The 14,660-nt window shown below is 38.8% G+C and overlaps 1 protein-coding gene across 3 annotated transcripts in view; it reads left to right on the top strand.

Annotated features, from left to right (window-relative positions):
- Positions 1-14,660, top strand: part of mtrr (5-methyltetrahydrofolate-homocysteine methyltransferase reductase) — a 35,038-nt gene that overhangs the window by 3,859 nt on the left and 16,519 nt on the right. For all 3 annotated transcript variants that reach the window (XM_016669346.1, XM_007547832.2, XM_007547831.2), the window contains exons 8-12: positions 8-96; positions 2,557-2,737; positions 8,161-8,203; positions 10,511-10,679; positions 11,085-11,203. In XM_016669346.1, the coding sequence (XP_016524832.1) occupies positions 8-96; positions 2,557-2,737; positions 8,161-8,203; positions 10,511-10,679; positions 11,085-11,203 (601 nt within the window). The remainder of the gene's footprint in view (positions 1-7; positions 97-2,556; positions 2,738-8,160; positions 8,204-10,510; positions 10,680-11,084; positions 11,204-14,660) is intronic.

Raw genomic sequence — 14,660 nt, 5'->3', positions numbered from 1 at the left:
CCTGTAGGTGCTCAGGTGCCACCACACATTCCTGAAAATGTTTCACTGCTGTTCCTGCTCACTTGGTGCCTGGAGATCAGGAGCGTTCCTAAGAAGGTACTGCATGTTCCAAGGTTGCTCTGCAGCCACTTCCACCCTCTTTAGCTTAGTTTGAACATGAGGTTATGACAAAAAAAAACAAAGCTATTTCAGCAGCCACTTAAATGATTCTCACTTAGTCCACGTAAGTTGAGGCAAAAGGAACAAGAGTAATAAAAAAATAAAAAAAGGGGTGTGCTTGTTATAGATGTTAATGAAAAAGATGCAAGTGTTCTTCCCCTTCGCCCAGCAACAAATCTTTGGATATGGTGGGCTGAAAAGGATCCACCTTAATCGTTGTTTCAATCCGGGGAAAAGAAGAAGAAGAACGCATTTGGAGGCGTCTTCGAATTTAGACAGCCAAATTTGTCGCATCGTTGTGACTTAATTGACTTCAAATGCGCCGCTTGAACGAGGAAGCCCCTGAGTTGGGACCCTAATAAGCCAACCCAAGTCATTATTTATGATTTAATCCAATGAGGGCTTTTTCTGGTCTGTGTGATGTGCTGCGCTGATGCTAAAGGCAAAGAACTTCCTGCTGAAACATTCTTCTGGTTCTTCCTTTTTAGGGGATTACAGATCACCCTCCAAGAACTGGCAAACTTTTAAAGTTCTTGTCAAAGTCCGAGAAAGGGAAAAAATACTTCACTCGAACTGTACATGCAATTAATTGCACAATGCAGATATGATTAAAATATAGCTCCTTATCATTTTTGTGACTGAGCAAGTCTACTGGAGATCAGACTGTCTTTGTTAAACTCTAGTTCCTGAAAGGAATGCTGGGGTTCAAAGTTTCCTTTGATAAGTTTAGTTGAGGCTGAATTTACTCAGTCTGGGGCCGAAGTTGAAATATTCATCAAACCTTTCCGGTCGCCTGTGGCGGTGTAGAATTAAAACCCCATGTAGAGTGTGAAAATGTCAAGTTGTAGCAGTACTGAGCTGTGAAAAAAAAATGTCTGAGCTCTGGTCGGGAATGTGCACTGCACAAGTTTCTTTTGGAAATCTTAAAAACACCTTCTTGTAGTCATTGTCTTTCTTTTTTCCTTTTTTTTAAAATATTGAATTCATATTTGTTTTTCTCGTGGATGTATCATTTCACTAGATTTTTTTAAAATATATTTTGGAGAGCATCAGTAGTTCATTATTTATAAGTTAGTAAATAAAACAAGTTTGTTAACTTGATCAATTTGAGGAATATTTAGTCTTGAAAATTGCTCACTGCATGTGACACATTACATTGCAGTTTTAATATGAAGCTATTTATACTGGGATATCAAACAGCAGTGTGTCAGTATGGTTGAACATTAAGAAAACTTAACAGTTTTTAAATATCGCACATGTGTGTTGATCCTTGTGAGGTCAGGAGATTACAGGAAAGACCAAAAAAAAAAATGCTGTTCACCTAAACTTGCCCATATCTACAGATCTGATTAATGAGCCTAAAACAAATGTATCTTTTTAGTGAGTAGATGACAGTTTCATAACTAATATTTTCTTTTTCTGTGAGATTTTGATACTGCATTAAAAACAAAAAAGCAGAAATGTTCAAGATGTTTTACACATCCAGTATAATGTTGAGCTCAATTCAGCTCAACATGTATTAAAGCCATATGGTTTTATTGTTTATTAAAACTATTGTAACTAAAAACTCTACGATTTACCGAGAGATTATTACCTTGGCATCTCCAGAATCACAAACAGAAAAACAGGAGTCTGCTTTTGTTTTTTGTTTTTTTGTTTTTTTTGTCATACAAATTCATATTTTTCTAGATTTTTATTTAAAAGTCATGTTTTCCTAGTTGTTGTTGAAGATAATTATTCAGAACTAGATGAAAACATGCTGCTAATCTATGCTATGCATATGTACACGGCTGTGTGAAATTATTCAAGCCACCTATGCATAATTAATGTCTTTCCACAACTTGGTTATCATTTTAGATTAATTCATAGCTATTGAAGGAAGTTGTGTAATTACTTTTAAATGAGGTTTTTAGTGCTTTCAATTAATGTTTTTTTTAAGTATTTTAATTGAAAACACAGCCTACGAATTTGTTTTCCCAAGCGTTGTATTGTAATTGTGAATTAAATGCCATTTAAATTGAAAACTTAACAAGACTTCAGGGAATAGAGCTCAATACCTGATTGCAATAATAGGCTCTGATGAATTTGTTTGAGTATTAAAAGCTTACCTCACGATAAAATGGCCAGCGAAACCATCTCCAAGTTTAATGATTTTTTAAAACATTTTTATTTTTTTTTATAGCGGCTGAAGCAGCAGCACATTTATTAAACAGTCTCGCACGACGAGGTTAGAATCAAGGTCTTCCGGCTTGCGCTGTTAAACGCGCCTTCGTTTGCTTCTGTGGATGAAACCTTCAGTGGGGATAAAATGCGGAAGCAACGTCTGCCGAGGCTGACGAAGGCGCAGAGCAGCTTTCTTTGGGTGAAACCGCATCTGTTTTGTGTGTCTGTGTGAAGGCATTCCTGCGAGCGCTGGTGGAACATACGTCAGACAGCGCCCAGAGGAGGAGACTGCAGGAGCTCTGCAGCAAGCAAGGCGCTGCAGACTACAACCTCTACGTGCGAGACGCAAGCCTTGGTGTGTCGGAGCTTCTCGCCGCCTTCCCGTCCTGTTCGCCTCCTCTCAGCCTCCTAATAGGTCAGACATTAACCCGTTTGCTCAAGCCACTGTCAGTTCTGCTCACGAGTTTACACGCGCTCGTCGTATAGGCGTGAATTCGTGTCCAGAACAAACTGCTCAGATGCTTTTTAAACGCACGAACTGAAAAGACAAGTTGGGATTTTTTTTTTTTTCTGTGGCTTTTCTCAGATTAAAAACAGGATTAGAAACACACATACAAGTACCACAAGTAATGCTTACTTTAATACTTACCCTGGAAGCGACGAAAATCGTGTGGTTGAGAAGCAGCTTCCTACAGAATATTTCTCCCAATTTTAATAGTGTTACAAAGGTATTCTGAACCTCTGTGGGTCAGATAACATTTACAATAATTTAAAACTCAAGCCCCCCAGTTCTTCTTCATAAAATTCATTCAGGTTGTATGTTATAACTACTCCCTAACTGCAAAAAGAAGAGAAAACGGGTTAAGCTATTTTTGTCAGACATTTTTCCGTAACAGGCCACCGAGGAAAAAAATAAATAAATAAATCACTGCAGATCACATTTATTTTTTTACTAGTTTACCTTATTCTTTCTGTCACATAATCCATAGGAGTGTGCTTTGTATTGATCCAGCCAGCTACATCAGTAGCATATAAATACTCCGAATGTTTTCATTTTGTTCTCTTCAACAGTTGTGTATAAATATTTAATGAAAAGTAAGCTTTCATACTGCCATATGTTGCACTATAACACTTTTATTAGATAGTTGTTTTCTTTAATCAGACTCTGTGTTTTTATCAAAGCAGCAGTGATCTGTGTGAAGGAACTGGACAGGTTTTCCTGTCATGATACATTTCATCCACTAGGCGTCACTGTAACCTCATAAAAAACAGCAAGATATTTATTTTATTTTTTATTTCTTTTGTCAAAGCTTTTAATCACAAAGTAGTCCACCCAGTCTAATTTAAAAGACTCCCAAAGGGTCAACACTTATTTCTCTATTGAATTTTTTAAATGCACATCAGCTCCAATAATAGTTTGGTGTCATAATTTCAGTGTTGCTCACCTACCTCACTGCTAATAATTTTATCGTTTCCCATCTTTCTTGGACCCAGCTGCTGGTTGAAAGCAAACATTTTCCTTCAGCTCATTAAGATAGTTGGCTGGTCATCCTACATGGATCCTAATAGGCTTTGACCGAAACTTAGCCGACAGTGAAATTAAGTTGGCTTCAGCTTCACGTACACAAGTTGAGTTGTCCTCCAAAACAGCTGTGTCACAGCTCTCAACCTACCCCAATGTCAGTTATTTTAGGCCAAACTTGCCAAGCGCAGCACCTTTTTTTTTTTTTTCCCTTCGCTTCCGTGGTGAACTGATGCAGAAACCTCTTATCCGGACAGTCTTGCCCTCGTGAAAAATGGTGCGTTCAAGGCCCCGCAGGGCAACAGCTGTTGGCTGGTTTGCGGATGAGCCTCGGGGCTTCGGAAGGACGGGGTTGAAAAAAGAGGAAAAAAAAAAAAAAATCCCGGGTCTGTCCGGATCATAGGTTAATGGTCAAATCTGGCTCAGAGTGTCAACTGGAAAGTGCGCCTCTGCAATTTTTCCACTTCTCCTGCTTCATTACCTCCGCCGAAGGAAAGGTGTTTGCTGCATGTTGTTCACTAACTGTAAATACCAGGGGGAGATGTATTTAAGCCCAGATGTCTACATCCCACTGCAGGTTGAGTGTAAAAGTAAACTCAGGGTATAAATTTGAGGGAGATTTCTACTGCTTAGAGCCAGCTATCTTGTTAAATGATCCATTGTTTCATTGTGTCAAATATAAACTTTTGGGTTACAGCCTCAGGGAAAGAAATGTTCCCAGGAATGCTCTATATGAGCATTTCTTTAGTTTACTTTACTGCTGGGTTGCAATGAAATAGTGCAGCTTTTACCTCTCGGTTTTTTTTAAGCGTGATTTTTTACTTCTGCTACCAAGTAAATCAGTCTAAAGTAGAGGGAATCTAGCACTGTAAAAAAAAAAGTATTCACCCCTTACAGTTTTCTTCTGGCTTTCCTTTTATGCTACACTTAATATAACAATTAGCCAAATAACCGAAGTCAATGCACGTTTCAAACCACAGCCACTTTTGACCAAAAAAAGAACACAGTCTCAAACCATCACACTCTCACAACTACTGTGGTATAAATAGCATTTAGCCTTCGAAACTTTAAGCTTGGCTCTCCAGAACAAAATCCCGAAGACTGACCATCAGTTTGTGACCTTTAAATTGGGTGTTCTGGAAAAAAAAGAAAAAAAAAAAGAAAAAGCTAATGAGCCAACGCTGACACAAGCAAGTCCACCTCTGGATGGCTAAAAATAGCCAAAATGAAGGTTAAGGATTTGAATCAGATTGAAATTGTACGGGGTGACCTTTGGGAGGCCGTTCAAGATCAGAAACTCTCGATGGAACTAAATTAAATTCAGATCTGCAAAGAAGAGTCGGCCGAAATTCCTACACATTGACACGAGAGGCTCGTTGGCATGTTGCACACTCATAATGGCAGAAAGTAGACGTGGGGTGGGTTTTGATGACCCCTTTTTTTTGTTGCTCTTTCATTAATAAATAATTTGTTGAAAACTGTACTTTAGGATTTATGTAGGCTATATTTGTCTATATTTGTATATTTGGGACATTAAGCATGTGAAGTGTGTGTGGGTGTGTGTGTGTGTGGGGGGGGGGGGGAATCAAAACAGAAGAGATCTGTGAATTCTTTTCACTCCGACAAATACTTTTGTCCTAAGAAACTAGATCTGCACCATACATCACTCCTGCTCATTTTAATTTTACTCCAACCAGATACATTAAAGTGCCTCTGTAAGTGTTTTGTTATATGGGTTTTTAAATGGAACCCGTAATCTTTCGGGTGCTTAGGTTTTTAAAATGGTTTGATGAGAAATCCTTCTCTAATGCTAACAACCTCCCTAATTTTTTCGTGCAGCCAAATAAAACGATCCATAAGTCTCAGAAGGTTTACACTTTTACCGTAAGCAGTGTTGACGTCTTATGTTGTAATCCATAAAAAAAGAAAGAAGAAAAAAACGGTACTTTTGCATAGAAATTGCATCACAGACGCACATAAAACAGATTACACCAGGTGCACCGTGATCGACGATTCCCCAGAAAACGATAATTTCAGAATACATTTCAGGGGATTCTAGGGCTAAATTTGTTGGATGAGAATTCATGTTCTTTTTTTCTCTCAAGTGGATAATTCAAAATGTGCCCTGTGGCCACTTACTGGTAAAAAAGAAATAGAAAAAAAGTTTCATCTGAGAAAGTTTTTGAAGATAGACATCTTTCGAATGGAAGAGAGGGTATCACCATGTCGCAGCACTGCAAGATGATGGATTGATTTTGTTCTGCTTCAGACATGTCCTGTCACTCAGTGATAGAAAGGCAGCAACTGGAGCGCCGCGCAGGTGTATGGGATTGTGTTAAGGTACATGATGCACCTTCTGATGGAGAGGTGTGAGCTTTCACTGACGGAAAGAACCGGATCAGAAGTGTCGTCCAAAAACATCTTGTTTTGCTTTGCCGTTACGTTGACAGTGTGCAGTAGAATTATTTATTAACCTTGAAACTTTTGTCAAGTGGAAGGAAAAGGACTTATTGTTTTCAGGTGGCTTTTTGTTGTTGTTCCAAATAAAGTGCGGTGTGTATTAATTTGCAGTCCTGTTTACTCTGATACTCTTAAATTAACTCAGTTCAAAGTTGCGCAGTTTATTTTCAGCGCATAGCAGTTCATCATGCCGGGACTGAGCGCACAGCATCAAGAAAATCAAGAACCGCTCCAGACAGAGCTTAGTCAGGCACAGTTTTAAAGCACTGCATAAGCCGTCATCTGAAAATACACGGCAGGATGTTTTTTTTTTCTCTTTTCAGAATTAACAGAGAAACTGGTCAGAGCCCACACATTTCAGATTTTTATTAGTTTACATCTGGAATATTCCTTCTAGTTGAAAATCGTGCACTACTATGTGTGGATGTCTCCAATTAAATTCCCACAAACACCTTCAAGTTTTGGGATGGAACATGAAACAAAATATGAACTTTTTTTTTTTTTTTTCAAATGTTATACATAATTAACTGTATTTTGTTTTTATGGTGTAAAAACTTTCACCATTGATGTTTTTAATCCATCTTGCTTTGGCTTAGCCCTAATTATTTCTTAACATTTTATTCAGATTCTGATTCACTTTGATTTGCTTCAGTGCTACAAACACATCGATTACAGAAGAGGCAAGAGCAACCAGAGTTCTTGGTGCATATTGTTGATTGCAGCTTCTTTTCTGTGCATTAGGGATTTTTTTTTTTTTCCTGTCCCGAAATAAGAAAGCTTCAATCTCTGCTGTGTTTGATCCACACCAGCGCAGAGTTTTCACAAGCATTTATTTATTTATTTTTTAGGTTGCATTTTAAATAAGATATTCTTTTCACATCAGTTTATGCTGGAGCTTTATTACATTTTGTAGGCCGTTTCCACGGAAATGTGGCAACAAATCTCCCGCTGCTTTGAAATACCTCTGTTTTCTTTTTTTTTCTTTTTCACTGAAGTCAAATACAGTCAGTCCTCTTGCTCTAAAATCTTTGTGCTGATCGTAAACAGTGATATATTGACTGCTATCGCAACTCACTTTGCTTCTCGAACGTCTGCTTTCTCATGGTTTTGGAAAGCAGAGGCATTTAGTCAAAGGGACAAATGGATGTCAAACTGCAGAGCTGCTTTGAGCCTTCCGCGTGAGCCCAGAAAGAGATGGCGGGGGAACAAATTCAGTCCAGCTGTTTTGTCTTCGTGAGCAATTTAGCAGAAAAATGTGTTATTGTAAAACCTCAGCTGGTTACATTTGCAGCAAATTTACTCATTCCGCCGTCATCCATCAGGCAGATCCAACTAAAACGCGGGCGAACGGGGCGATGGCGCGCCGCATAACTCTCAGCCCGCCGCCTTCTTGCGTGTCTAATGAGCGGCGCAGGTCGCTGCTCGGAAACCGTGCGCTTGTTGCTACAGGGTCAGAAATATCTCGTACTTTTCCTGATTTTCTCTGACACCTCGTCACGCGCATTACCTTAAAAAAAGGGCACCTTCATGCCTGGCATTGAAATAAGCTACGCATAAGCAATCCGTTTCCTACTGGCTCCACATCTGGACGCCTGGGATTCTATAACCCTGAGTTTGTAATTTCATAAATATAGAAATGTGTCCCAGAAACAAGACCGTAACCTGGGTGGGGATTGGAGGGGAAGTGGGGAGGGATGGGGGGCTTATTGAGGATAGATTGGTATAGGCAGGATGTCTCAGTGGACCACGGTGACTTTCACATATCTCTTTTTTCCCTCCTCCCCTCTGCTCTGTCATAGATGTAACAAGATCTTAGCGAGACAACAAGATGATTGACATTTTTGCTTGCCTTTCAGAGCTTTTGCCAAAACTGCAGCCCAGGCCTTATTCAGCAGCATGGTAAGTTGACAGAAAAAAAACAACAAAACAAGTTTGTTCTGTTTGTATGCAGTTGTTCCCTGACATCCACTTTGTTTTTTTATCTAGAATAACACATGTCCATAAGTGCGTGTCTTACTTTTTTCTTTGACGGATTGTGGGGAATTACTTTTTTTTTTTTTCTTCCTGATTTCTTCTGGGTATTTTCAGGCTCCGCAAACAGGGAAGATTAGGGGTCCCTGCAACAGCTGTGATAATTTAGGGGGAAAAAAATTGAATTGTTTGGTCCCCTCAACCCTTTAGCCTTATTATATTGCCGTGGATTATGGTTGGTCAGTAAATCTTCAAGTTTATTTATTATTATTAGGCCATATTGAAGCTCAGAGTTTGACTTTATGTTGTGATAAAATGCTTTATGAAACCTAGGCGCATTCATTACAGGAGATGCGCGGTGCCATGCTGGAAACAGCAATACTCGTTGCAGATTACCGTGGATCTGATGGGTGTTTGTGGAGATCTTTTTTTTTTTTTTTTTTTCCCTACACAACTGATTGGACTTTAAATATTGCATAGCCTTTAGCCAGTTGTGCTTAGCTTAAATAGGTCGAGCATTCCTTCTTTTAGCCTCACTTAGCTCGTCATTGATTTGCTTGTCCTTTCAAGCTACTGCCTATTAGGCTCGCTTTAAAGCTCATGTGGAACAGCAGCGTCTAATGCAATGTCAGAACTTCCCCAACTGCTCTCATTAGTCCCGCACTTTGGCTGCGTATTTATGCACGGGGGTACGCGCGCGCTTTTGTGTGGCGAGGCGGAGAATGGACAGGAGAGAGGGTGGCTGTAGTTTATCAGATGGTGCGCAGACATTAGAGACTTGCATTATTGATGCTGTGGTCAATAGAGGTCTCCAGTGGCCCACAGGAACTGGAAAGTGAAGGATGAGAGGAGCACATAGTGCTGTAACCAGCAGCAGGGATGAGAACACAGAGGCGGTAGAGACACATTTACTGAAGCCAGGCAAGCAGAAACATTTACGATTATGGTCACATTTGCTGGTGCCAGGCTGCAAAGAGTAAAGTGTAGCCCAACTGATTCTGGGGGAAAATGTGTTAAATGGTAATACGTTTATGTTTTTTGATAGAAAATATCAGTAAACAGCCCTGGAAACAGGAAAGCAAATGGGGATTTAATGTATGGACGATCTGCTCTTTCTTAGGTACAATAGTTATTTAGTTTAAACTCCCAAGTTTTCAAAGCAACACTTGGAGTTGCTTTTGGGTGTACAGTGTGCACCCCAAGACCCAAGGTACATACAGGATACATTAAAGCCTAGAGTTTAAAAAAGGGCATGCATATTTCTCCCAGGACTGTATCTTGATATTAAATAGAACATGGGTAGATGGGTTGATAAATATTAATAAAAGTGCTTTTACTTTTGCATTTAAGTAATTCAAGAGACACATTTTCAGTTTTATTAAAAGTCATTGAATGTTCAAATTATGTATACATTCTTCAGTGTTTATTTCATGCCTCATTTGCTTCACTTCGCCATGAAATACAATAAAATATTGAATAGTATGAAATATAATGTGTCTCTGCAGTTGCTTAGATACACTCTTAACATCCAATTGGTTAACCTGCGCAGCTTGTTGGCTTTTGTTCATAGATATTTACCAGAGCAGTGGAAATCCTGTCCACTGATCCCGATGCTAAGGACTTGCTGATAAAATAAATGCCTATCGTACAGCCTCCGACATTTAAACAAATAGTGAGACGGTAACATATTCCCTCTGTAAGAAATATTTTGTATGTGCTACGTATTTAGTGAGCATTTATATGGAGTTGTCCAGCATTTGTGGTACATTTGAATTGATACATATAAGAAAAATTTGTGGCCCAAAATAAGCTCGTTTATTAAATATTTTTTTTCCAGTCCTATTGTAATCAGGTTGTTTATAGTTATTTTATTTATAAATCTAACTTTTAGTTAGTACAATGTGTCAATTTCTGCATTTGATTAAAAAATAAAAAATAAAAAAAAAAACGGCAAAGAAAAAAAAAATTCTGATTAGTTTAAAAATTTTAATGATATAAACTTCCCATTTATAGATAAACAGGCAACTTTTGTTAGCCTTTTATCGATATACTGCACTATTGGCTGTTCATGAAGATTTTTCTCTTTTCCTTCCTTTCATTTTCTGTATTTCACCTTATTTTCTAATATCTCTTTTTCTGTTTGCCCATTGTTTTCTATACTTATGCCTTATGCAATCACTCACTGTCCTTCCTCTCTGTTTCCTTGTCTTGTCCTCTCTGGGTTCTCTCTCGCAGTTCCCTTCTCAGGCATCCGGAAAAACTGCGTTTTGTCTTCAACGTGGTTGAGTTCCCAGCGTGCTCCGGGAGGCCCGCGGGCAGGCGAGGCTTGTGCACCGGCTGGCTGTTTGACCTCGTCAGTCCTGGCCTGGTTTTCCCCGAGAAGGCCGAACTGGCTCTGCCAAAGGTAATCATTTTCCAGGAGAGAATAAGATGGAAATTACAGCTAAATCATCTCTTAAGTGCCCACGTGAGCCGATGAAGTGTTCAAGTCCCGTCCAAGTTCAAAGCCTCCTTCCTCCTGAAATGTGTCGGCTTGGATTTAAGCTCTATTTAATACACATGTTCTGCTTTGGAAACTCTTCGGGGTAACAGGCAGAAACAATCCGCTTTGGACTGTTTGTGTGCGGCTAATTAAAAAGAAGAAATTGCCGACTCAATGGATTCCAGCTAAATCACACATTTTCTCATTAGAGCATTTTAGAATAATGAGTAGATCAATTATTAGAATTGCTGGGCCCAAAGTGGCTTTACAGTACTGTTGTAATTAAGCTCATTATTTTAAATGATTTGTAATGCTTTCTGACCTCAGATTCATGTGAGTTTGAGACCCAACTGCTCCTTTCGACCTCCCTCTGACCCTTCGCTGCCCTTCGTTATGATTGGACCCGGAACTGGAGTGGCTCCTTTTATAGGCTTCCTTCAGCAAAGGTATGACCTATTAATGTCTGGCTTGATGGCTGGTTGGATGCATGAACAAGCTGAGTGCCAGACCGACTGATTGAAGTTGTAATGTCACTTTGCAACAACAAGACTGCCGGCAATCTAACCAAATCAGTTCTCCTTTAAGATTCCTTTCACTGATTTACCTTGCTATAAAAGAACGAGGGAGTTACATTCATTAAAGAACTCTTCCACATATTTTTGTGCTAAATTTATTTTTGTTGCCACTCCCAGCTTTTCCCCAGATTATATATAATCTTTTCCCATAAACTTCCTGTTAAATTTATTTCTTTTTATTGACAAAATGCTTTTTATTTCTGGCTACGATACAAAAACAAAGTCACCTTGATATTTATTAAAAATAAACTGTTTCTCAAAGAGTAAACCTTCTTAGCTTCAGTGAGCAGCCAGTTCTAGTTTTCAAATATATCTGGGTTCTTGGGTACATTTGGCCAAGCTTTTCTGTTGTTGATTTTTCAGTGATTATCAAATTTGTGTTAGTGTTACTTCACACCTCTATGTAGCAGAGAGACTTTCCTTGAAACTTTTTTCTCTCCTTTTTGCAGTCGGTCAGAAGGTTTCAGACGCTCAATTTGGCCATGAGGTGATTGATTTGAGCCATTCTCTCTGTCCAGGGTGGAATAATGATGCAGCCATAGATGTTCAGTAAATTTAAAAACAATAACCAGATGCACAAGTTTGAATATACTGTAAGTATTCTACTGTCCACATTTGATCAAAATTATATTTACAGTTGAAACCAGAAGCTCATATACATTGAAAAAGACACGCACCTTTTTTCTCACTTTCTGAAGTTATGTCAGACCAAGCTTCTCCTGTTTTTGTTAGAATCACAAATGTTATTTCTATTTACTAAATGAAATGTCACAAGAATACTTGCCAATACTATTGCATGTGCGCACACATGTAGCAACAAAAATGTAGTCATTTATTTTTTTGTAATGAGTTGTTTGATGAGTTTACATGCTGCAAATCAGTTTCCCATTGGGAACAAAAAAGTTTAGTTTTAGTTTATTAGTTTATTTGAAACAGGGACAATGTGCAAAAAACACTAATAAAAGATGCTTTGCAACAGAGTTAGCTTAAGATAGTTTTCATCTTTAGCTCTTGGGTAGGAAAGTTAATAATACAGTTTTAAATCATAAAACTTGCATTGAAAGTCCCTCTATATCCTATAAATATGCATTGTACAAAGGCGTATATCATATTTTTCGGAGTATAAGCTGCTACTTTTTTCCCCACGCGGCTTGTAGCCCGGTGTGGTTTTTCCTGTGGATTTTTCTTCAACCACCAGGGGGCTCTGTAGCAGGAAGAGAATCATTGGAAGTCAAAATTGGAAATCAAAGAAGTAAGTGCTGATTTTAATTTAGAACAAGCACATGTATGCTAGCAGCAGGCACAACGGAGAAATATTTTCAAACTCATACGCCCTCATCATGGAAACAACACGAAGAAGTTCATATGATGCAGCTTTTAAGTTGAGGACTATCAATGTGGCAGTACAGATCGATAGCCGCTGCACGTAAACTCGGCGTGAACGAATCCTTGGTTAGGCGCAGATTTAGGACGCAGCTGCTTCCTTGTGGAAAACCGAGAGCGATGGAGATACCAGCGGCTACGTTTCCAGTGTAAAAAACAAACAAACAAACAAACAAAAAAAAAACTTTGTGGGTGCAGCTTATGGTGAGGTGAGCTCTGTAGTCCGGAAAATACTGTAATTACATGACAGTACTAAACATCACACTTTTGTTCTATAATCACTAATGTCAAGCTTACAGTTTTTATTTTTCATCATTATCAGCAGCATTTCTTGCTGAAGCTCTCTCTAAGTGCTCCTTGGCTCTTGCAAGAAGCACCTGGTTTATGGTGAAATTATGTTCTTTCCACTTCCGAATAATGGCTCCGGTTCCACTCACTGGAACATTTAGAAGTTTAGAAACACCTCTGTTTTATTTGCAGTGAGTACGTTTTGGAACAGTAATACTTTTTTGCTTAGGTCCCTTTGCCTTTACGAGTGGTACCCCTCCGTGTAATGGTTTGGTGATGACAAACCCTTTTATTGGCCATCAGTTAATATTAAACCACATGTTACTGGCTTGTGCTCGCAGCACGGACGCTTCTAAACGCTGACAGATTTCAGATGGTCTCTTGGCTTTATGGACCAACAGTTTCCTTCACATGCTCAAATTATATTTATTCTCTTTGTTATTCCAGAGTTTCATCTGTAACTTTATTTGTGGTGTTTTGATTGCTTTGCATGTGTAGATTACTTAAGTTGCATACCAGCATCTCATATGAACTTCATGCTAATGGATATATTGGAAACACTGGCATGTTTACTACCTATTTTAGCAATTGTGTAGAATTTTTGTGAGAGAAAATCCTCACTGAATTCACAATAATATTCAATCAAGCCATTTGTTGCATTATCATTACATTCTGGATAAATAACTATTTAAATGCACTGTTTTAACCGAATAGTGGCTGCTTATTGTAATTTAAGAAGTCCCTGTGATACAAAATGTATTCTTTTTGTCTTTAGAGTAACTTTGAACAAGCCGTGGTTCTAACAACCCCACGAAGCACAGATGATGTTAAAAGCCATCTCAGAACTTAAGTATCTTTCCTTATACAATTATAAAATGAACAAAATAATTGAACCTTTGAAGTGCTTTGAAGACTTTTCCATTTTTTCCCCATCAGTAGACCATTTAGAGGGCAGTCCTTGTAATTATCTGTTCATAGTTAAAGAAATTATAATTGGGATGCTTAAACTTTGCCTGCCACTGTGAAACAATGCACTATTTTCAGATCTCTAATTTGAAAGTGTCCTTGTCGAGAGCAATACATAATGCACTTGAAACTTGTCACAGTTGTTTGCTGCAAAATTAACACCTGCTGTAAGCTGGTAAAAATGTTCATGTCAAGTCAAAGTGGTGCAGACAGAGTGACATGTACTCAGCCCTGCTGAAAATGTGCCCCCCGTTATGAATATTCACCATGTTGAAGTAGTGTTAAGTGCACATCATCTTGCATATTTTGAAGCAACCTGCAGAGACAATTAGACGTGACGCAACACAGCGCTTATGAAAGTCCACATCACGTAAAATTTTAAATCTAGAGGCGAGGGCTGCGATCACGTCGGGGATTATTCCGGATGCGGTCCTCGTTCCCGCAGGAGTAAATCTGTCCTACTCAGACGGGCACGTTTATGACTCCTGTAATAAAGAGCGAGGATTCAAAGCCGCGCGTGGGGCGTTATTGATTCGAGAATAAAAAGTCCAGAAGGTGATGGCCGTGTTAATGGCTTAAATCACTGCTTGTAATTGCTGACTATGTGGTGTGAAAATACTGGCTGTCAGCCAAGTAGGATGCAAATGCAGTAGGTTCTTACTAATTAGTTAGAACAACACTTTCTCGGGTT

This window comes from Poecilia formosa, unplaced genomic scaffold (assembly GCF_000485575.1).
Source record: "Poecilia formosa unplaced genomic scaffold, Poecilia_formosa-5.1.2 Scaffold22, whole genome shotgun sequence".
NCBI classification, from domain to species: domain Eukaryota; kingdom Metazoa; phylum Chordata; class Actinopteri; order Cyprinodontiformes; family Poeciliidae; genus Poecilia; species Poecilia formosa.
This window is presented reverse-complemented; position numbering and strand designations above follow the sequence as displayed.